The sequence below is a fragment of the Anthonomus grandis genome, chromosome 17 (genome assembly GCF_022605725.1).
Source record: "Anthonomus grandis grandis chromosome 17, icAntGran1.3, whole genome shotgun sequence".
Taxonomy (NCBI): Eukaryota; Metazoa; Arthropoda; class Insecta; order Coleoptera; family Curculionidae; genus Anthonomus; species Anthonomus grandis.
In genome coordinates, this window is record NC_065562.1 from 14,202,633 (window position 1) to 14,227,300 (window position 24,668).

The window sequence follows — 24,668 nt, forward strand, 5'->3', positions numbered from 1 at the left end:
GGGTTTTATAATAACGGCACTCGGGTCGGTTTATAACGTTTGTGCTGGTTAATTATGAGGAGAATATAAGGGAAAAGGGTTGCCTGAGGAATAAATAATTTTTTACAAAGGTATATTGTTATGGGGAAATAAATGATAATCTGCCTTTAGTGCTCTAAATTTTTTAACAGAAACCTCTTCTTGCGGACACAAGAACGCCCTTAGAAGAATCTCACATAAAATTCGAAATAAAATTGTTGTATATAGCGGACAATTTGGGAATTCCCACACTATAACCGCATTTATGGGCGAACCGTAAAAACTTTACGTGTTTCCCAGGAAGCAGCTTCACGATACATTAAAAGGGCAAACACTAAAAACTTTACAGGTACAATACAAAGAGTCTCATAGTATAAAAATGCATTTATTGTCACTCGAAGTCAAAAAAACCTCTTGACCGTTAAAATGGACTTTATAAAAAACAACATTTTAGTTGAGCTTAAAAAACGATAATTCGAGCCCTTAACTAAAGACATTACGTTACAACAACATATCACAGACCGTTAAAAATCTTACGTGTCCTAGTAAATAAATTAATGAATAAATTAAACCTCTTTGATACCATGTTTGCGCAAAAGCTCCCTGAGCCTCTCGATTTCCTTCTCCCGCTCGCCGAGCAGTTCCTGAAGACGTTGTACGTTCGAAACGTTGCGCTGCGGATTTTCCAGCGATTGCAGTAGTGCGTCGGCGTCGGGACGTTCAGCGGCTCTGCGCCGCACTAAGGCCGACACCAAGTTGCCCAGTGTGAAATCGGGTGGTATCGGCGGATCGGTTCGGGCACGGAGTTCGGATATTTTGCGCGTGCGCTCCATTACGGTGGTGAAATCTTCGAGGAGTTCGAACAGGACGATGCCGACCGAGTAGAGGTCGCTCTAAGCAAAAAAAAATTAGTAATTGGTGTCCGGAATAGACACAAGTCGAAGTGAATCAAGTTTAAAGTGAAGACTTGGTATGGTGTTAGTATTGATCAGATAATAGCATAAATTAGATAAAAATGACGATATTGATATATTTGATGCGAATTTGTTAAAAATTATAGGCATATGTTTGCTTATTCGTTCCAGGTGTCAACAGCTACAAAGCTGGTTACAGACACTAACTTAAGACAGAATATATAATTGATCATCTGAAGTCGTTTTTTTAACCTATATCCAACAAAAAGAAAAATTAAGCAAACTTACAAATTGAGTTACAAATTACGAGACAGTTTTACCACTAACCAAAACTCTTTATTTTTAATCTCGACACGTGTTTCGCTAACGATATTAGCATCTTCGGGAGAAGACTAAAACTGAAGTTTTGTTGTATATTTAATTAATAATTAGAACCTTAGAGATAAATTAAGTTTTCGTTTCTGTTCTTTTCTTAACGTGTTCAATTCTGTAAATGATGGGGCTCCACAAAGGAAAACAATATCCTAATAAAGGCACTACATGTAAGACCTACAGTAATCGATTAACATTGATTCTTTTAAATTCGAATGTATTTTTCTTAATAAAATAAAGCAACCTATTATCCATTAGAAGTCAAATAAAAATATCTGCTTTATAAAACTTTTAAAAGTGTCTTTTTTGTAGAGTTACACTTAAATAATTTTAAATCACAAAATCTTTCTTATTTTTCCTGTATATTTTTCCTGCATCTGATTGCTTATTTAAACACCTTCAACATCTATTAATAATGTTCTATGGATTTGTTAGTGGTAAAACTGTCTCGTAATTTGAGCATCACACCAAAGATTCCAACCATAGGACTTCACGGAAATAATTCACATCTAATAAGGACAATTTGCTATAAATTTACAATTGCTATTAATATTACAATTGGAGATATGCTAATAACAAGAAATATTGTATTTTTAAGAACCATCAAAGATAGATATGGAAATGACACTTACCAGGATCTGAAAACATAGACAAACGCTGAGAAATTTTAAGAACCACAAGTTGTTTTTATTGCAGTGTAAACAAAAACAGAGAGTCCTGAGGATGATCTTATAAAGATTAAAACATTGACACAATACATAAAGGATCGTCTGAAGTAGTTTTTTTTTACCTATATCCAACAAAAGGAAAAATTAAGCAAGCACTTACTGACATTTAATCTGTAGCTATTTAATTCGCAACATCGTAAAATTCATCTCGCAAACATTTGACATCGATAGCAGCCAAAAACAAGACCAGTTCAAGGTTGGACCTCTGTGGAACACCAGACGTACTTTTAACGACGCATGACTTGGAACCTTTAAACTCGACATAGGGAGAATTTAAGTATTACGTAACGCAATTACGGAGGAAGGGACTGATCCCTTACTCGTTAAACAAAGATAAAAATGCATTTGATTACCTAACAAAGAGAGAAAGAGACTCTAAATTAACTGCTTGGGAAACAAATTGTATTGACTGGCAGTTGAATGCAAATAATTTAAAGAATAAGGCCCTTTAAATCAACTGCCTGGGAGAATATCTTTGTTTCTTCCAGGTAGTTTGAATGTTTTTAATTGTTAAACAGAGATAAAAATGTTCAGTCTGAACTGAACGGTGTATTATAGGGCAGAGAGAGGGTATAGATCCCTGTATTTCCTAAAGCAAAAGTTTTAAAGTTCTCCCACGCATATTTTACTCCAGTATGTACGTTTCTTCATCTTTTTGAAATAAAATTCACAAGCGTACTCTTAATGGAACATATATCAAGAAAAAACAAACAATATAAAACTGACTCGGCAAGTTAACAAGTTTAAAACTACCTATATATCTACATATCAACATATTTGAGTCTAGTCATAAATGTTCAGTCCTAAATACAGATCAACTAGAGCAAGTTAACAATACAAAAAATTGAGAATTCAAAAAGCCTACTGCACTGTATGTAAAACAATTATAACTTTTTCAGTTTTGTGGGTAGGAATTATGGTATCCATATGGAAGTCTCCCCGAGGTACCAGGTGCTGAACAAGGTAGTTGGGAGAATGTGTACTCACTATGCCAAGCATAAATACAACAAAGTGAAGATTCAACACCTAAATTAAATTTCAGTTGGTTGTTATTAACATATGTCGCAGTAATATGATCATACTCGCCACGTTCATAGACCATAACGCATACATGCATTTTGGGCCAATGTAAAAAATAATAATATACAACATCACAGTAGTCTAACTGAGAGAACTAAAAATTTAAATGACATCATTTTGATATGCTGTGGAAGAAAATGTTTAAATGGATATAGACTTTTTATTTTTAGATACATAAAAGAAAGCTTCTTTGAAACATGTGACTCAAAATTAAGAGAATCATCAACATTTTTTACCTGCCTGATTACAAAATTACTAATATGCGGACTGACAAGGTTAGATGAGTAAAATTTTTCCCTAGTACAATCTGATCCAACGATCAAACATGCACCTTTTGCATTTAACAATAAACCATGTCCACAAACTAATTTTTTAAATTCAAACAAAGATTACGCCTTTACGTATCCTCGCACTATGAGCATTTGCTCAAAAAACAAAATTTCATCAAATGATAGTGACTATTCATGTTTCGTACTCTGTGGCTTCGAGTCTTCCAATCATAAATGAAACAGAATGGTTGACTACTCCATGGACAGAATGCCAGTATAATAAAAACTAATTATCATGCACAGAACCAATGAAGGATATTCATCAGCAATGGAGTATTACACACAAAGCGTAAGAGGTTAACGTTCCAGTCTTCGTTTAGCGAAGGTTTCAAGTTCAAATAAGAATTATCGTAATAGCCGGTATACATGTAGGTCTTAAAACAACATCATGAAAAACACTTACGAAAAATAAAAATCACGTTATAAAGTACGTTACGTAATATTTGAACACTCTCCCATACTGAAACCTACCACTGAGATATGATTGAACTAGGCAAGTAAGGAATGAAGATCAAAGCCTGACAAAAATTTTAAAATTGTACACTTTCTCACTCTATTAACTGCTTTTTACAATATCTGTCTGTATAGATAACATCAACCTGGGATTTTTTATTAATAGCTTCATGGACATATTGATAGAATGAGGTAAGATTTGTAAAAGTCGAATGTGTCCAGATAATTCATCAAACAGTGCTCAAAGATATTTAGTTCTAAGATTTCCAAAAATAGAGCTCATAGTAAAAGGGGCTATAGGTCTTAATTTCATCTCTAGAGCCAGACTTCTAAATAGATGAAATAGATAGAAATCAAGATGTTCTTGGAATTCTTGGAGGCAAAGATATTGTATATCAGTAAAAATTTAGCCCTTTTAAAGTTGAATTAGGTAGTTAAGGTAAGCTTGCAATGATAAGACTTTCTGTACTTTTAAGGGAAACGTGTAACTACGGAAGGATACTACTAAAAAGAATATTTGTTATTAAAAAAAGAATTGTACAAACCATGTGTGGATCCGCTTTTCGAGAGCATTGTGCTCCTTTGTTTAAAAAATTAGGAATTATGACAATATACTCTCTTTACTTGAACAAAATATGCTGTTTCCAGACATGAGCATCTCTTTCAAAAAAATTATGATGTAAATATTAACAGTAATAAAACAAGACATAGATTCAATTTTGCAGTGCCTAGACATAAGACAACTTGAGATGAGTCCCTATTATATGTGTGTCAAAATATACAATATATTACCTGATGAAATTAAGAAGATAGAGTGGTACAGGCAATTCCCTTTTTATTCAGTGGGTGAATACATAACTCATTCAGATAAGTTTAATCTGTTTGGTTTTAACTGTCCGTATTGCTAGCAGGTTTTTTATTTAATATATACCTAGTTTGATAAGTCTGTGTCTGTTGGTGTAGTTAGTGTTAAGTGGTGTTTTTTTTACTTTTTCTTTCACTTAGCTCTATCCATTTTAATTTTAAACTTTTTAACTTAATTCTAGTACTATTCTTAAATCGACGAACTTATATAACTTTATGTAATCAAAAGAGCAATAAATGAATTTGAATCTCTAAGTGATGTATGCTATGGACTGTACAAAAAAGTTCACATTCACAGAATCTTGTGCACTTACCTTAGGATTACAATGTCCAGACAGTTGTTCTGGAGCGGCATACAAAGGGGTCCCTCTAGCAAAACCGTGCCTACCCCGTTGCAAGGGACACGCCAACCCAAAATCCCCTAACTGAACCAATAAATTGCCCGCCTCAGCCGACACGAAGATATTACTGGGTTTAATGTCATGGTGCACCACTCCCTTCGAATGAATATATTTTAATCCTAAAAAGGCAATTCGTTGACTCTCTTATAGCGGAAAATGCGAGATCGTTTGCTTACCTCTTAAAATCTGTATGAGGATTTGTTCGATGGCTTTGGTTCTAAGTGCTTCCGAGTTTGTTACTACTACAGCTAATTCGGCGTTAAGAGAATCATTTCTGTACCTTAGCCACTGGTCTAAAGTACCATGGCAAAGAGCCATCTGTATATACAAGGTGGCCCAACATAATTTCTTTTTTTTAGGACGGTTTTGGTGTTTAGTGATTAGTGCTTTATGACTTCTTGGGGAGGAACTAGAAGTTAAATTAATGACAAAAACAGGGGTGAAACATGTGTACCTTTATTTACATAACATAAAAGGATGGAAATTTAAAGCTCACCTTTCTGATTTGCTTGGGCTGGAGCTGCTATGCTCAAAAACCACATCAAAATAAGAGTTTGGGTCAGATTGTTTGGCATCTAGTGAGCCAAGAGATGGTTCTTTGTTGAAAAATACTGTTTCTGCTGAGGCACTTAATTTTCTAAAACTAAATTGCTACTGTTAACTTAAAAAAATATAATATGTTAATAAGTGGGACTCACCTGCTTAATCCTACATCACCAGACCCATCTGGTAAACTGCTTTTAAAAGCAATTTCAAATGTTGAATTACTGTGTTCACTGATTTTGCTAAAAGATGGATCAGACAGTTTATTGGACGGTAAAAGTTGAAAAACAGCATTTTGTTCTGGAATAGGTAGTTTTTCTTGGCTCCAAGAAGCATCTACAGATTTTATACCATAAACATCCCAACTTAAGCTCTAGTAAACATGTATGCTTACCAACAGATTTTAGATCAGGTGGTATCCCTAACTCCAACCAAGCAGCTTTATATTGAACTATATTAGGATGATTCAAACTGGCAAAAGTTTTTACTTCCGAAAGATATGTTTTCACACTATCCAATCCTTCCGAATGTATAGGGATCTTTTTAACCGCATAATCCGAACTGTCCAGTTTGTGTTTCACCCTATAAACCTTGCCAAAAGCTCCACCACCAAGTTTTTCAAACTCATCAAACTCCCTCTTGTATTGAGAAGTGTAATAATACTCTGGCATCAGGAGTGGTGATGATGGGCCCTTTATGTCTCCATTTAAAAGCCTGAATAAGGCATGTTCGAACTGGACCCTTGCCCCTTCCAGTTCCAACATGTTCCAACTCTCGTCTATTAAGCCCATGTGTTGGAGGCTGCGGCAGATTTTTTTGTAGGCTCTTTTACCCCTCTAGAAGAGAATAAGAGAACTGTACCTTACATAGTTAAATTCCAATAAATGCTAATTTTTTATATATATTTAAGAGATAAAATCTTAACATGGATTTACCCTTCAAAGCTGGATATTTTTTTTAACTTTTCTTGGATACTCAAAAAAAGATTCTTAGTGAAATAGTAAACCCAAGTATCACATGGCGGAGACCATATAATAGAGAGAGTCCCAAATACAATGATAGACACTTTGGTTAAAATTCTCAATGGTTCTGATGACATACTCAAACACGAACATACTTAAACCCTTTTTTAACTTTCTTTAACACCTGAATTACTAGCACAAGGATTCAACGTAAAACCACTGATCTCCACAATATAACAAGAACAGGTGCTACATTTATTTGTTGAAGGGCCTTAATTATAACAGTGCCTTTAACTTTGTCAAAACCTTGACCTTTTGTTTACTGAATTATGGATATACTGAAAGAAAATCACTGAGTTTGATAATGTAGATTTTTGGGGTAGGATGTTGTTACTCAGATATATGATGTCTAACATCTCGGTACAGCTTTTCAAAGAGAACAATCTTAAGCACCTTAGATTGCTAATAGAGTGGGCACAAGTCTATTCAGGTTGAAAGCTTGTAAAAGTAAGGGTTTTATAATTATATAAGTTTTCTTACCTCTCGGTCACTTTCGTATGCCAAAACAACACTCCTTACAAGGGCTTCAATTAAAAGGCTGACCCTAGTAGAGTTTTTTGGGTTTTTGGGGACCAAATCCAGTAATTCGGGAGCATATTCGCCCTCTGGAGAGGTACTGTCTTCTCGATTGTCCATCCTAGTGATTGTAAGAAGTGGATTACTTTAGGGAAAAAAGTATAACAGAAAACCACATAGTATATTAGAGATTTTTGGTATTTGCTGATTGCTTTACGTTCTGGAATTATGTTAAAGTGTGAAAAACCAAGAAATAGATTGAAAATATGCAGAAAAAAAGTTTACTGGTTAACTGTAAACGGAAAAACCTAACCACAATCTATAAATAACTAACCTCACAAATGACAGCTGATTTTGAAATTTTAGGTTATTTGACCAGATGAGTGGTTGGTGAATTTATCTGATGACATCATAGTTAATACCGAGTTAATAAATTCCGTGGGTTAATAAATCAATAAAATAAATAATAAACTGATATACTAAATATTTTTTATTTAATAATGGCTAAGTAAGTCAAAATTTGACATAAAAATTACGGTTTCAAATTTCAATATGGCTCAATTGGCAGGGTATGAAATTGCCATTTTGATGCATTGCTGACATATTTAGAGTCCAAGCCCACTCTGAAAGCCGTCTTGTTTTTGATATGAAACTCACGGAAAGTGCATAACAAGATTTTGAATATAAAAATTATAGATAAAAATAAAATCGCAGTTAAACGCTCTACGCGAAATCGCATTCCGGCTATCTTCCTGGTTTGATGACTCGCTGAAAACTCAATTGTCAAAACCACGTAGTTTTAGGCCGTGCATGTTCCCATTAATACTTTCAAACTTCCTTTTATACATATAAATGCGATTCATACATTATGCAAGATACATGAGTTTTATGCAACATTTTTAATTTAAAAATACAAAAAAGTTTCTGCGATCTTGTTGCGCAACAGCTTTTTTTCCTACTCCTCATTGCTGACTTAACGTCAAACCCACGTGGTTCTGAAGGCCACGCGTGGTACCCTACATTCATTTTCGCCATTCTTTTTTGCACGATCCCTTTGTTTGTTTACAAATAAATGGGATTTCGTAACGAACCATTAGAGAAAATAAGCCGTCGAATTAGCAAACTCGTTTACGTAAATAGTTCAGTCAGTGCCGCGTTAAATTATTGAATCGTCATGGAATATATCGCGAGTTATTTTTATAAAAGCAAAAAGATCGAACAGAAGGACAGTCCGCGGGTCGGAGTCCTCGAACTTTACCTGGAAAGGGTTTTAAGGATTCTCACATGGGAATCCACCGAAAAAACTTTAAAGGTGTTCTTTTTGCTTAATACCCTTTTTTGGTAAGAGTTATTGCCTAATATTCATAGACACTAAATAAATTTGTTTTAGGGTGAATCTCATGATAAACTTGAGATTTTATGGTGTGATTTCCCTTCTAACATTAATTATATTTATCTTTGACAATGTAGTACGAGATCGCTTATATGCTGAGCATACTGGACAGTATGCCAGTATTATAGGAGATTTACGTGAAGGCTTTTACAATATGTTCACAATAATCGGGTTTCTACGCAGAGATAGTCCATTAGTAGTAAGTATTCGACAAAACCTCCTTTGGCAGAAATTAATCAATAATTTCCAGTTCTACTCTTCAACGGCTCTGTTCTTTATGACTTTACAAATGATTGGTAGAAGCGTCCCTGGGGAATTCATCATTTATCTGGTATTTTTAGGAATATTTTTCCTACCTGCAGGTTTATCTCTTCTTCCTGAGCCAGTAATTGCTTATATTCAAACTGTTACTAAGGAACTTGTGACACCAAGACGTAAGTGTGATTTTATTGTGAAATTTATTGAATGAACATTAAAATGGTACTAAAATGTGATATTTCTATAGTTTAGCAACAAAGTATTTAAAGTGTAACACTCTTTTAAATGTCTAGTAATGCTATTAAATGGTTTAAAGCCTACACTAAACACATCATCACTTTTTATATTTGACAATAATGATAATGTAAAAATTATTCTTACTGCTTGATCTTTTTTGGTATCTATCTATTGGTACAGGTACATATGTAACTTCCATTTATCAAATGAGAATGCTTCAGATTATTTTTTAATTTAAAACAGAGCATACTATGGGTTGTGTTGTTCTTAATAATAATAATAATAATAATAATTTCTTTATTGCTTTTAAGATCTAATTAAAATAGACAATAGCAATGTCACAGAACAAACAAAATTAAAATTTGATAACATCTACACAGTACATACTGCTAATAAAAATAGTAAGAACAAAAAGATAATGTTGGACATAATAATGGGTGCATTACCTTACCACTTGTATCTCAAGTATGATACATTATGAAGATAAATAAATTAGTAAACAAACCCTTAATATTAATCATAATACACATTTAAAATTGTAAATCGAAACTATAGATGCACTTGTCAGACAGATACCTTGCAGTGTCTTTCCTAAACTTCATGATATTTTTCTCTTGCCTTAGGGCAAGAGATAATCTATTATATGTTTTAATAGCAGGAAAGGCAGGAGATCTTTGAAAAAAGGCAGAGTGATGAGTTGGGACACTCAGTTCAGCTCTCCCCCTTGTCACAATAGACATACCCTCAGCATAATGATCTTCATTAGTTTGAAAAAGATGCAGGTGTTTCTTTGCAAAAATAGCTAACATAAGAATGTACAGAGCTGGAACAGTGAGTAGACCAAGCTTAGTAAAATAAGTCCTACAAGACGTTTGTGGTGTGAGTCTGAGCATGCATCTTATGATGCGTTTTTGTGCTATAAAGACTGATACGGCGTCAGTTGAAGATCCCCAAAACATCACACTATAAGTGATTAGAGATTGGACCGATGCATAGTAAAGTTGCTTCAGACAATTTAGGGAAAGCTCTTCTCGTAGACGCCTTATTAACGCGCAGAAACTATTTAGTTTTTTGCCAAGAGTGTCTATGTGTGGGGCCCATGTGAGACAGGAGTCAATTTGTATACCAAGGAATTTTAAGGAAGCTACCTCTCGAAGAGACTTTTTTTCAAACTTTACTAGTAGGGAATTTTGAGGTAAAGTTTTGGAGAATGTTAGTAAAGCATTTAGCTTCAGAGCAGGATTGTCACACCACCCCTGCATCCTCTCTACCACCTGAGAAGCTCTGACAGATAGTTCTTCAATCAGATGTTCTGACAAGATTATGGAAGTGTCATCAGCATATTGGTTGATAAAACACCCTGGAAAACTCACTGAGACCATTTACATAATATAATATGAATAGTACTGGAACTAGAATTGAACCCTGAGGCACTCCCTGTACCACCAAGGATGACGCTGAGTAAACATATGTACCATTACCAGAGCCAAGGCAAACTGTTTGTTCCCTCTGATCTAAATAAGAGGCTATAAGTCTGGCACAGTTTCCCCTCAGTCCATAATTTTCAAGGATTGACAGCAGTAGACCATGGTTGATTGTGTCAAATGCTTTCGATAAATCGAAAAAGAGTCCGGCAACTTTTTCTTTTTTGTCAACATTTTCAATCACAAAGGATATAAGCTTGAAAACTGCCAACTGGGTTGAATGATTGGGCCTAAAACCAGACTGGCTATCTGAAAGAATAGTTTGCCTTTTTAAAATGTTCATAATACAGTGGCGGCTCGTGACTTTAGGAAGAGGTGAAGCGCAAAACCCAAAATATACCATAAGCAGCAAAAACAAAATTTTATTATGCAAATTGGGTCATATGACGGCAACATTTTATAAAAAAAATTCCCGAACGCGATGGAATTTACTTCCGATAAACAAGAACTAAGTCAATAGAATAAGAACCTTTGGTTGACAGCGGCATGCATACGCAGCGCCGTTCTGTAAATAATAACCCCTTGTGTTTGTCCGTCCGCTGCCATAGCAACCGTCGTAAGCGCGGGGAGAGGTGTTGCATCGGATTATTGTTTCTGCTAATTGTGCTGCATTGACACATGCGGTGGCGGTCGCCGCTACTCTCATGAGAATATGTTTAGCGCGCTCGAGTTTCTGAATACTTTTACAAATATATTCTTTATAGGATTACACTAATTTTGATAAATCAAGAATTAATTTGTTATAAAATATAAAACAAACTAAATTGTAAACGTAAAGATGTCGATTTTAAAACTCTTAAATTTTTTAAAATTTGTGGTGAAGCGGCACCCGCGTCCCCTGACGAGCCGCTACTGTCATAATATAGATATAAATGACTCGCTCAAAGATTTTTGATATTGAAGAAAGGAGAGATATTGGTCGATAGTTTTCTACATCGTGCTCATCACCCTTATTTTTAAAAATTGGAAGGACTTTCGCCTTTGTTAGTTTAGATGGAAAGATTCCCATGTGCAGACAGGCATTTATTATGTGAGCTAGAGGCACATTTATATGGTGACTAACTTTTTTGAGTATGTTTATTGCTATTTCATCAAGACCAGCAGAGTATTTTTTTGGCAATGCCGATAGAATATGCTGAACTTCCTTTGAATCTGTGGGAAAGAGGAAAATAGTGGATGTGACTTCCTTTAGGCAATTGACCAGAAAATGAAGGAGTAAGAGATGAAGCATTACATTTCTTCAAAAATATGTTGGCTCTCATCCAAATTTTCAATAATTTCATTATTGCTAGAATTTAGGGTGACAGGTTTAGATGACTTTGACTTATTTGAGCATTGATTGAATTTTTATTGAATTTATTGATTATTTTTTAATTTATTGAACAGTTTTAGTTTTAATATTTGAACAGATAATCTTGTTTTCATTTAAAGAAGTTTTATAGTTAGAAATAAATTTTTTATATTGATTATAAGCTGCCTCACTATTTGTTTCCTTGTACCATACATACAGATCTTTAATATGACTAGGATAATTTTTAATTTCAGAGTTTACCCATTTTTTATCAGGATCCTTTATTCTGTGGCTACTTAGAGGAAATGTTACATTAAAATAGTAATAGAAAATATTATAAAAGCAATGATATTTTAGATTGACTTCAGTGCAGTTATATACATCTTCCCAGGATTCATGTGTTAAAAGATCATTAAACTTCTTAATGTTGTTTTCTGTGTATGAACGTTTCTTCATAAATACTGGCTTTTTACTCTCTTTAGGTATTTCTATATGGAGTTTCTGACCATAATGATCTGATATATCTAAGAATAATGTATTACTTGTTACCTGACATTTAGCCAAATTACTGAAAATATTATCAATTTGAGAGCCAAATTGTCCTACCACCCTAGTTTTATGTGTGGTGCTAAACCATAGCTAGCTAATAATTGTTTGGTAAGAGAGGAGTTCTGATCGTTTATTAAAAAGTTAATGTTAAAATCTCCACAGACTACCAGATACCTGTTGGCCATGTATATAGTGTGTAGCAACTCATTTGGACAAGAAAGTATTAACATTACCCGAGGGTGATCTGTAGAGACAAATAAAATAATAAGACCTATTTAAAATAAGACACTGACAACCGCAAAATTCACACTGTCTTTCAACAGAAGCTGTTTTAACAATTAAAGGATGGAAAACTGTATTTGTTTTTGCAAGGATGGCAGTTCATTCTCCTCTAAACTCAGTTCGAGATGAATAACAAATTGGCCGATAGTCCATTAGGGCCAAAAACTGTATATCATTGCCCTGTAGCCAATGCTCAGAGATACAAAAAATATCAGGCTCTTCTTTGGCCAAAAGCACTTCTAATTGAAATGATTTATTATTTATGCTCCGAACATTCAAGTTCAATAAGTATATACTGTCCCCGTTTGGACCATCTGGCAATTTCTTGGCTGAGTATGCCGCATAGTTCTGATAGGTGTTCTCCTGTTGCAAAGTAGTATAGCTCTCAGACAATGGTTTTGCAATTTTTGCAGTGTATCATGTTGGTTTATGCTTGGCAAACTAAATTAAGTTTCACAGTAGTTGAAACAAGGGACAATTATTAATTTTTATATTGTAAGTCATGTAAATAGTGAGACTGTGTTATTTAACCTGAACAAAAAGCAAGATTTCTTTTGATTTTTGCCATTTTACATATTCAATTCACAGTGCAAAGACAGATTTAACTCAGGATCTAGCATAGTCCTGAATATTTGAAAGATTTAACAAGCCATTGCAAAAACAAATTACAATTTACAAAATACTATTTAAACCACAGGTCAAATTCAGTTCCTGACCTAATCACAGATAATTGGAATAAATATTACTGTTAGTAAGGATATAGCAAATAAATTGAATGATTTCTTTATGGACTCAGATAATTTTAATGCACCTAAAACCATAAAAATGCCTGGCCGTAGTCTTCCGCACGCTATATTCTTATTTCCTATGACTGAGAGTAAAACAGTTGAGCTTGTAAAATCAGTCTTGTGCAAAAAGCTTGAGTGAGGTGAGGTTTATTATAATTTGTTAAGTGAGCCTGTTTTGCATATTCTTTTTGCATTGGCCAATCTCATCAATTTATCCTTTCAATATAGATATTTTCCAAAAACAGCAGTTATTGTACTTCTACACAAAAGGGGTGACACTTTGGTTGATAATTATAGGTCTATTATCTGGGTTCTAAAAAAGCTAAAAAAATTATACTGTAAACCGCACTGCTTCTAAGTATGGCTTTTAATTATGGTGTAAAAGGATCTGCCTATTAATCATATTTGTCAAATTTAGGTCCAGGCGGTAAGACTGAGGGCAAATGATCAAGTGACATTTTCTGGCAGGATAGAGGTTGGTCCTATTCTGTCCCTAATTGATAACAGTTATATCACCTTTTTTTGCTAATAATACATCAGCAATCATTTTAGGTCTTTTCATATGCAAGCTAGCCAATGCATAGTTGACCTTTCCTACTGATGTCAACAAAATAGTCTGTCTTAACAGTTTAAAGATTAGTTTTATCCTTTTCACACAAGTTCAAGTTGTACAAGATAAAAGCTTATTGCTAAGACAGGGTTTAAATACCAGACTTATGTATTAGAATGTGGCTTAACTATTAGTAACTATGCAGTTTTTCAGCTTAAAGCTTTTGTTGATACTTACACACTTAAGACCTTTCTTTGTACTGCGCAGACATTCTACTTTGGACTATGATTTGGTTGCTCTGTCAAAAACGTATTATTCACACTATATTTAGAATTCGTCCTAAAGGTTATGTTCAGAAACTTTAGTCTCCAGTGTTCATGTGAATTTTTTTAAAAATCCACAAACTTTGTTAGGTTTGGAGATATTGATTATTACAGGACTCAAAATACAGACAAATTTTAAATTCCTTTCACAAGCACAGGATGGCTCTATGACTACCTTCTGATTTTTTTATGAGATGGCTACTGCTAAACCATCTTAAAATTGTCATTTATAAATAACCAAAAAACTCTGCTCAAGTTCTATGTTATCAGACATTGCATTCTTAATTTTTATTTTTTCAAACCTTTTTTTTCTCAGATAATTTTAAAACTTACGATTAATATTTACGGTCCCAAAGTGTTTTTGTCTATATCCTGATTGTGCCCTTATGAAGATAACTGAGTAAAATTGATCTTCATATTCCAGTAATGTATTTATTTGTCTATGTTCAGAACACAATACCAGTCTTGCTACTTTTTTAGTGGGTGTACGAGTAGAACCTTTCCATGTACCAAGAACAATCCCCGGTGGTAAAGACATACCTATTAGTTTTGAAAAGTGAATTCCACTTGCTTCATAAACTGGCTTAAATGTTATTAAGTATATGCCATTTTCATCAGGTTCAAAACTGGCATAAGAACAATTTTACTGAGATATTTTTTGCAAAAGAACATCATACTCCAGAAGACTCTTAGAAGAATTCACAGACTCTATTCTAGTTTTTATACTGTTGTGACATCATTTCTTATTGTTTTGTACTTTTTCCAAACAAATTCAGATCCTGACTCCCTAGCTAATCTACTTATACTAAAATAAGCTATTTTAACAAAAAACTAATTAAATAAGTTAATTTTGACAACATGTTTACAGACTTGCTTGCAGAGGATGAGTTAATGCCCTTCATTCAAGAAAAGGACCCCAACACCGATCCAGAATTGGAAAGTTTATTAACCGACAGATCTCAAGGTACAAACATAATAATAATATTTATTTCTCTAGATACTTAAACTTTTTGCCATCTTCAGATTCATTTATCAGCAACCTAGCCAGTGGACTGCAAACAATGCCCTCATACCTAGAAGTAGCCGGTGTACCGGATGAAATCCAAGAAGAAGACTTAATTCCTTACACCAACAAGCCCGGAGTCACACACTCACCGGGAGACTCATCTACTGATTCGGAATCAGAACAAAAAGGTCTCTTCTTCGATTCTGACCATTTTAACGGCAGCTCCTCAGAGGAAGATTTTACTAGGGGGATGCCCAGAACGATTTCCGAGGGACTTCCCCAAGAATCAGCCCCAAGCATGTTCAGGAGCATGCTTAGTACGATGGGGAATAATGTGGTGGTGAACATGTTCCAGTCGGCGATCGTTGGAAGTAGCCAGAGCCCTAGTGAGCCCAGACGAAGAATCGGTAGCGATAGCGATAGTGATTTTGAGATAGTGAATGCTGACGAGGTTGCTGATGGGGGGGCGAGTATTGAAAAGGATAAGTAGAAGATTGGTTTTTTGTAACAAACTTTTATATTGGTGGAATACTTAAGAAAGCAAACACTTGTGTTTATTTATTATAATAATGTACATATTATATCTCATAAGTTTATATTATATAAAGTTAGTGGATTATGTTGACCCTTATATATTTTCAGAAGTGTTTAGTTACCCAAACTTTTTCAGTGATATTAAAGGCTATGTGTACAACCTACTTAGATTTAGCGAGCATAATGTGCGCTTGTTTTGTATTTGTGTGCTCTATTTAATTATCTTAGGTTCGTAAGTTAATACTCTGACTATCATAAACGGTTTTTTTTAAATAAACATAAAAATCAAATGGTTGTTTTTTTAACGGTTATTGTACAAAAGGTACAATATTAAAGCATAGGGGAGTAAGTACTTTTCTGGAGGGTCTTGCCTATTTTAATATATTTTCTTTCTTGGCTTGTGCCTTGGTTTTTAAGTAGCTAAATCATATATAGAAGGTCGCAGCGCAATGAGCTTAAGGCAGCCAAATCGGAGTTAAAGCGACGCAAAGAGGAAGGAGAAAATAATCTTTATATAAGATACATCAATGGTTCCCCCAAAATTGTAGCAAAAAACTAGATTCGCCTTTATTTTCACATGCTAGTGATGCCCACTTAACTTGTTTTTATCAAAATGTTCGTGGTCACCGAGACATGGTTGAGGCCAGAGATATCTAGTGGTGAAATATTTCCAAAGACTTATGATATTCACCGGTCGGACCGAAAATTTGAATCCGTTATTGCCACACGTGGTGGCGGAGTTCTCTGTGGAGTTTCTAAAAACATTGTGTCTGAAAAAATTAGTTTGTCTGATTGTTGCAACAGTATTGCGCCCTCTATCGATATTGTTGGGTGTAAATTTACTATTAGGTTACAGATATTTTACATGATTGTTTTGTACATCCCACCATCTATCACATCTGTAATTTTCGAGCAATTTCTGGATTAGTTTGCACTTTTAATATCAAAGCTAAACCATAATGTAATAATAGTGGGCGATTTTAACGTGTCTGATTTCTCTATTAACTCACCTACAGGTAATCATGTTAGTCAAAAGTCTATTGCTATGAATAATTTTGCTAACTCTTTTAATCTTGTTCAGTGTAATCACATCCTAAACTATAATAACAGACTATTGGATCTTGTTTTATCTAACTTCACCTGTACTGTTTCGCGTAGTGACGTGCCTTTTAACTTGAAGGAATTGCATCACCCTGCACTGGAAATTGATTTTACTGTCTCAGGCCAAGGTGTCCATAATTTTCAGCTTAATAAAAACTTATCTCATTCTTTTAATTTTAGAAAGGCCAACTTCCATCTCCTTTATGACTCGATCCTTGAGACTGACTGGTCTACTGTGTATTTATCCTCTAACGATAATGATGCATGTGGAGCCCTATATGATATATTGAATGGCATATTTGCCGCACACATTCCTCTTAAGCAGCAACGTAAAAGAAGATTTCCAAATTATTATTCTCGAGAGTTGATTAAGAACATTTATAGGAAAGAAAAGGCTTTCAAGGACTTTAAAATGTACAATTCTCCATTCTTTCAAAATAAAATCCATTATCTTAGACGCCTCATCAAACTACAAATACGCAATGAATATAAGTTGTATATATCAAACACCGAAAGGAATATTTCTTTGGACCCATCTAGCTTCTGGAATTTTATTGGTTCTAAGAAGGCTGGCACCAGGATTCCTGGAATGATGAGGCTACCCGATGACGTGGTAATTAAATACCCACAAGACATAGTTGATGCTTTTGCACTGTTCTTTGGTGAGGCATTTACACAATCAAATTTCATTAACCATTCGTCGACGTCTGATAACGTGCCCGACTGTTCCGGTTTTATCCTGAATCGGTCGCTATTTAGTCACGCAAAAGAACTTATCTCTGTAGACCAGCATGGATTTTTTAGCGGGCGATCTTGTGTTACTAACTTATCCTGTGTGTCTAGCCACATCTGTGAATCACTTGATGTTAATACTCAAGTCGATGTTATTTATACCGACTTCCAAAAAGCCTTTGATCGGATAGATCACTATATTTTGCTGCATAAATTAACTCAGTATGGTTTTTCAGGGAGATTATTTAATTTATTTCATTCCTACTTGATTGGTAGATCTCAATATGTGGAATATGAGGGCTTTAAATCGAAACGTTTTAACGTAACGTCGGGTGTGCCACAGGGCTCGAACCTGGGTCCGCTCCTGTTTAGTTTTTTTATAAATGACTTGATTGAGTCACTCACTTGTCATAGGCTGGCTTTTGCCGATGATTTGAAGCTATATTTAAATGTATATGGTTTGGAGGATTGTGTTTTTCTTCAGAACTGTCTAAATACATTGGAGGTATGGTGCGCTGTTAACAGGTTAGGCTTGAATGCGGCTAAATGTAGTGTGGTCAGTTACTCTAGATCAAAAACAGCCTTAAATTTTAATTACTTTATTAATGATACTATTTTGAGTAGATTAGAGCAAATTACTGATCTTGGTATCACCTTTGACTCTGAATTTACATTCGTTCCACGCTTCAACAACATAGTCAAATCAGCCCTGAGAAGGCTTGGGTTCATAATTAGAAGTTCTCAGAGTTTTACTTTGGAATCTACATTAAGATTGCTTTTCTGTTGCTTTGTGAGATCAAAACTGGAGTTTGGCTGCATTATATGGAACCCGCTCTATCAGAATCATTTTGGTCTCCTTGAATCTGTTCAGCGTAGATTTGCTAAGTTTTTGGCCTTCAGGCAGGATGGCATATATCCGGTAAGAGGGTTTGATCATCGGCAACTATTGGAACGCTTCAATCTACATCCATTACATCTCAGAAGAATGATCTTCTCTGTAAAATTCCTGCATGGGTTACTGAATGGATTCATTGATAGTCCTGTACTTCTTTCTGGTGTACGTTTCATGCTGCCTAGGCTTAATGCTAGACATCCCCTAACATTCTTTCTGCCAAGGCCTCATACTAACATCCTGGTGAAATCGCCACTATATACAATATGCGCTATATTTAATCGGATCTGTCACATGTGCGATATAAATTTCTCTCCGGTTCATGTGATTGTCGATATCTTGGTGGATCATTACTCTTGGGATTAAGAATCATGTGTTTAAGTTATAGTTAGTAGGTATATTGCAGTTAATTTAATTTAATTTTGTTGAATATGATTATCTTGTTAAACTTTTATAATTGGGTTTTTATATCATATTAATAGTTATTTGTTCTAATTTTTTGGATAACTTTTGAGATTGTGACTTTACTTTACTTTTTTTCTTTTCTTTTCATTCTTTTAGGTTTGTTTGTGTGTGTTTTTTTTAACTATATTTTTCATTGTTTTGCAACTGTTTCCTGTTATTGGGCAAGTTGCCTGTTGGAAATAAAGGCTTATTATTATTATTATTATTATTATTATTATTATTATTATTATTATTATTATTATATAGTTTAAGAAGAACTTTCCTCAATTTAGATTAGTGATAGTGGATTTTTTTATTGGTATGTAGGTTTGCCTCTAAGTTCATGAATGAAAAACTGCAGTTAGGTAGTATCAAGCAAATTCGGAAGACACCTAAATTTAATTCTTTATAACGAATATTGTAACCAGGTTAGTGGATATTTTGGTGCGTAATTTATAAGCCACTTAAAATGTTTTTATGGCTTTTTAATACAAAGAAGTTCCTAAGAATGGATATGAGGGTAAAAACATGATTCTGAGTCAAGTAGTTAGTGAACTTTCTTTCGCTACTTGTAGAAAACTTCCTAAATTATTTATTTCAATATATTGCAGAACCAATTTACAAAAAGAATATTGGACAACATAATGACACCAAAATAACAAAAAAATATATATCAAGATAAAACATTCAAACAAATGATCATTAACAAAGCTAAAAACTTCACATAAAAATAACTTGACACTATACAAGGAGTGTTAAAGCCTAAGATTGACCATTTTTTATTTGAATGACTGTAAGCTGCTGGAAGTTTCATTAAAGAACCGCAAAGTCCAGAATGAAAAGGTATTTGAAACATACAAATTTTACAGAGAAGTTTAGGAATTACAGACTGAATACATACAGCTGAATAGTTACAAATATCAGTTTTCACCGCCTTTTTTATGAAACAGCTAATATCTTCAAATAATCAGGAAATTCGCCTGATAACAAGAAAAGGCGATGCAAAGGCTTGCTCAGAGTACATACACCCAGTTTTAGAGAAAAATCGAAGGAATACTATTATGTCAAAAGAGCTAATGTTAGAAATGAAGTAAAAATTTGATCAAATATGTCTAACAAAGAAAAGAAATGCAATACAGGGTCTTTCACAACTTATCCGAAAAATTTTAACCACATATGCGCTGTTACGAAACAAGTTGATTTCTCAAAAAAAAATGTAATAAAAGTCCTACAGATATCGAGATAATAAAATAATACAGTTTAACAGTTCATTTACTTATAAAAGCTGTTCAAAATTGTTTCCATTGACTCTAATGCAAGCTTGGGCACGTTTAATCCAATTCTGGCGCAGTAATTCAAATACACCTCCTTCCTGCTGTTCCTGAAGTCTCAAATTATCGGCAACCACTGTGATTCGGTCACGCAATTCTTCAATATTCTGAACTGGAGTACGGTATACCTCGTTTTTCAAGTGTCCCCATAAAAAGAAGTCCAGAGGATTTAGGTCGGGAGACCGTGGAGGCCATGCAATTGGTCCACCTCTTCCGATCCAGCGTATCTGGTGTACATGATTCAAAAAATCACGAACTTCTAAATGAAAATGCGGAGGTGCCTCATCGTGCATAAACCACATCCGTGCTCGGACCGCCAATGGCACATTTTCAAGAAGGACCCGGCAAATCATTCCGAAGAAATTCCAAATACTGGTGACCATCCATCCGATCTGGCAATATGAACGGTCCAATTAGATGTTCATCGACAATACCTGCCCACACGTTTAAAGAAAAACGATGTTGGAAGTTTGTCTGGACCACCACTACGTGAGGATTCTCAAAGGACCGAACGTGTGTATTATGAAGATTGGTTATACCATTACGAGCAAAAATAGCTTCATCGGTGGCCAAAATATCAGCTGCAAAACGCGCATTTCGAGCATTTTCTTTCAAAAACCACTCCAGTTGCACCTGCACGTAAAACAATTAAACTAAATGTTTCGTGATGTGGTATGTGCCTATTCGGAAATCGGTGTGCATACAATGGAGTCGCCGCTAGCGAATTTTGCCTTGCTTCTCCGTACGCTAAAACAATGTCCACTAACTCCTCATTAGTGTACACATGTGCCATTTTTATTAATAAATAACCAAAAATTAAACTTGCAAAATAAATTCACAAAAATCGACCGTACTTCATTCAGATCACTTTATTTTAATTTGTCAGTTGTTTGGTACAACATTTGCTACAATAAATTATTAATGCGTATTCTAATATTACGACGATGAACGCAAAATACAGATATTTATTTTTCAATTTATTATTGAAACTCAGGTTTATAACTTAATTTCTGTAGGACTTTTATTACATTTTCTTTTGAGAAATCAAGTTGTTTCGTAACAGCGCATATGTGGTTAAAAATTTTCGGGATAAGTTGTGAAACACCCTGTATAAGTCCAGATGGAAATCAAACCTATAATCAGGTGCCTATTGCTGACAAGTTTCCCATATATACTTTTAAAATACCTGAGCACATAAGTTCATAATATTTTGACCATTACCAGCATCCTCAGCTTCCACCAGCATGCGTGTAGATATAGGGGGTTTGAATTAGACCTACATAATTTATTGATGTGTTTCCCGAATGAAATAAGATAAACTTCAATATATGATCTAGAAAATTCTTTACAGTAATCAACGACAAGATTCTGTCATTTTCTACTAAATCAAGTGCGAAAATTGGATGATTTAAAATGTTTAATTGGAGTAAATAACGCAGTAGCAAAATGTATTTATCAATATCTTACTGATCAAAAGCTATATCCCAATTTACGCTAGTAATGTAATTATGAATAGTAACAAAATCATAGTTTACACCACTAGAGGCAAAACCCGTCCAAGATCCACCAAATTTGATATTTTGAAACAAACATAAAGAAGTATATAACTTATGGACAACTCTTTCTTCAATGTATGAAATGAATAAAATATAAGTAAACTATATAACAGCTTATCGCCAGAAATAAAAAGATGATATTAGGAAATTTAGAAAAAAAATTAAATGCTATTTTCATACAAAATTAAGATACTTCTTCGACAATTTCATGCACGTTGAAGGTTAAATAGGAATTTTACTTTTCATGGTTACAATTTTCAGCCCTTTAGAAAAAAAATGCGCTCTTAAATTTTCTTATAGACTATAGATTTCCGGTATTAAAGAGTAAGTTGTTAACTAGTTTTCTACCTGGATACACCAAAGAAACTTTCACCAGTACACAAAGCGAGATTTTGCTCTATAGAAAGATGCTATTAAGAGTTGAGAGAAGAACCTAGGTTCAATTAAGGTATATGATAGGCCTTTTTGCCGTTGTAAAATTTATACTGTTCTATTAGCCTCAGAGCATAATATAATAACGAGATTAAACTTTATTGCAGATATTGAGAATTAAGGTTAGACCCAGCTATTGGTTAAAAAAAAGAATAAAGTATAGCAGAAAATTTTAAAAATTAACAAATTAGTATCACTTCAAGCTTTCACTTCTTGAAGATCAGTAGCAGATAATTTTTTACTTAACTGACTTAAATCTGTATGGTAAGTGCAGTAAAGGTACCATATCCATTAAGATTTGTAGAACTTAAATAGTTGTATATGTATTATATTAAAAATTTGATAAGATACACAGAGAAATTATTTATTTATTTATCAACCAACACAAAAATAAAAATTTCAAGATGATACATGCAAGGAGATTTTTGAAGTGAGATAAGGACAGTCTATAGTTGAATGTCTATCTATACTAGAAATATGGTGCTCTAGTAGAAGTATTAGGTTATCTTAATAAAAAAATTATATTTAATGTACCTGCAAATTTTATGTTGAACTCTTTCCACTGGAAGTGGTTAAAACTGTGTTTGATGAAAAAAATTAAATAGCTGAGGATCCAATAGGCAAGACCCCTGAACACCATTATTGTGGAATATGCTAACATGGACAATTTTAGTTCTACCAGTGATATCTCACTACTACACTTTACTTAACTTTTAAAATATCAGTCTACTTTTTGAATCAGCTTGTTATTCTGACCTCAGGGGTATTATTGACTATTTACCTGTTCTAATTAAAACATACAACAGTTGAAGAACTTATATGAATATTCAGGAATATTCAAGTTGCTGACACACATCATCCCCTAAATATTCACAGAAATAGATTATTATTTTTAAAAAAGTGTTATGAATATGCACTTAAGCCTATTCATCCAGAAACCTGTTTTACACCAAAATCCAATTTAAGACCATAAACTGGTCAACCTTGCCTGTTTTCTTTTATTTTAAATAAAAATGTAAATAAAACTTAGACTTTTTATTAACAATCATTCAGTTAATACCTGATTAATGCTGTTCTCTTCTATAAGGGATACAACTTCTTTCCTCTTAGGTAGGATCATTTCAAAAGCCTCTTTAAAAGTTTTCCCTTCACTAACCCTGATCAGAATTTCAAACACTAAAAAAAACACACTCCTGCATAAAAAAAATAAAATCCAGCCAACCAGTTACCTTGGTTAATAGTCAGAACTTTTCTCTGCTTCATCCAAAAGTATTTTCCAATTGGTAGCTGCCCGTGTGCAATACCTTCTTCAACAGCTTTGTTATAACAAACACCCTTAAAAAACATACTCATTTGCAATTAAAATTTCACTAATTATTTCTCTGCTTACTTTATGTCCGTTGTGGTCCACCAATCCCCCAATAATATAAACCTTATCATCCTCTAAAGTGTTGATAACATTATCACTATCGCTAGTCAAATAAACTAACTTCTCTTTAGGAAAAACATCTAAATAATGGCTCTCATGGAAATTTATATCCCAATGTTGGTAACCATTGTGTCTCTCCATTTCTTCTTTGCTTCGGCCCTTAAAACTACTCAGGTGGAGCTGCATTGGGGCCTTTGCTCTTCGGTTTTCTGTGTACACCCTTAGGATTTGTTTTATGGCTTTTGCCATATCCTATATGAAATGAAATATATCTTTATTAAGTAGGTACATCTAATATACATAAAAACAAAACTATACTAAATAAGTAACTTAACTAGGTAACAACAAAAAAAAAATAAATAAAAAACAATAATAAGCACAATTTCACCCTCTTGAAAGAAAAACAAACAAATAAATGAATTTCCACCAACCACATTAGTTTATTGCCCTAATTCGCCAATTTCCAAATTAATTTATATTATTCAAACTAATTTATATTATTCATATAATTCTTTAGAAGAGTTTTAAACTGATCAAGAGATTGTGATTCCTTTATTTCTCGAGGAAGACTATTATATTTTTGAAAACCCTTAAAAAACAAAGAATTCATGGTACTTCTAAAATTTGCTATTGGAATAAAAATATCATCACTATTTCTTGTAGAGTAATCATGGACATTTTTATTAAAAGTAATGAACTGTTTTAAATAAGGTGGCGCTAAATTATTTACAATCCTATATATAAAAGTCATAGAAAGAAAGGAAAACCTTCTCTCAACAGAAAACCAATTTAGAGTGTTGAGCATAAAGGATATTG

General features: G+C 33.8%; 2 protein-coding genes across 2 annotated transcripts; one reads left to right on the forward strand and one right to left on the reverse strand.

Annotated features, from left to right (window-relative positions):
• Window positions 1–387: 387 nt before the first annotated feature.
• On the reverse strand, window positions 388–23,593 carry LOC126746488 (eukaryotic translation initiation factor 2-alpha kinase 3-like). Its single transcript, XM_050454776.1, has 8 exons — window positions 23,484–23,593; window positions 7,205–7,361; window positions 6,097–6,538; window positions 5,858–6,038; window positions 5,656–5,802; window positions 5,336–5,568; window positions 5,073–5,278; window positions 388–911 (listed from the first exon to the last, which is right to left on the reverse strand). Exons 2-8 carry the CDS (start codon window positions 7,358–7,360, stop codon window positions 585–587), a joined length of 1,692 nt encoding a protein of 563 aa, XP_050310733.1. The 5' UTR covers window position 7,361; window positions 23,484–23,593; the 3' UTR covers window positions 388–584.
• Window positions 8,248–16,225, forward strand: LOC126746495 (uncharacterized). The gene is made up of 5 exons (XM_050454783.1): window positions 8,248–8,581; window positions 8,631–8,832; window positions 8,884–9,067; window positions 15,264–15,359; window positions 15,419–16,225. The coding sequence occupies exons 1-5, from the start codon at window positions 8,415–8,417 to the stop codon at window positions 15,889–15,891; spliced, it is 1,122 nt and encodes a 373-aa protein (XP_050310740.1). The 5' UTR covers window positions 8,248–8,414; the 3' UTR covers window positions 15,892–16,225.
• Window positions 23,594–24,668: the final 1,075 nt, after the last annotated feature.

Excerpts from the sequence above, each read along its gene's own strand:
- LOC126746495 (XM_050454783.1), top strand. The coding sequence starts at position 8,415 with ATGGAATATATCGCGAGTTATTTTTATAAAAGCAAAAAGATCGAACAG. Across the intron at positions 8,833-8,883 it reads GCAGAGATAGTCCATTAGTA|TTCTACTCTTCAACGGCTCT; the intron begins GTAAGTATTCGA and ends AATAATTTCCAG. Across the intron at positions 9,068-15,263 it reads GGAACTTGTGACACCAAGAC|ACTTGCTTGCAGAGGATGAG; the intron begins GTAAGTGTGATT and ends ACATGTTTACAG.
- LOC126746488 (XM_050454776.1), bottom strand. The coding sequence starts at position 7,360 with ATGGACAATCGAGAAGACAGTACCTCTCCAGAGGGCGAATATGCTCCC. Across the intron at positions 5,803-5,857 it reads GGTGATGTAGGATTAAGCAG|TTTTAGAAAATTAAGTGCCT; the intron begins GTGAGTCCCACT and ends GTAGCAATTTAG. Across the intron at positions 5,279-5,335 it reads CCTCATACAGATTTTAAGAG|GATTAAAATATATTCATTCG; the intron begins GTAAGCAAACGA and ends TTGCCTTTTTAG.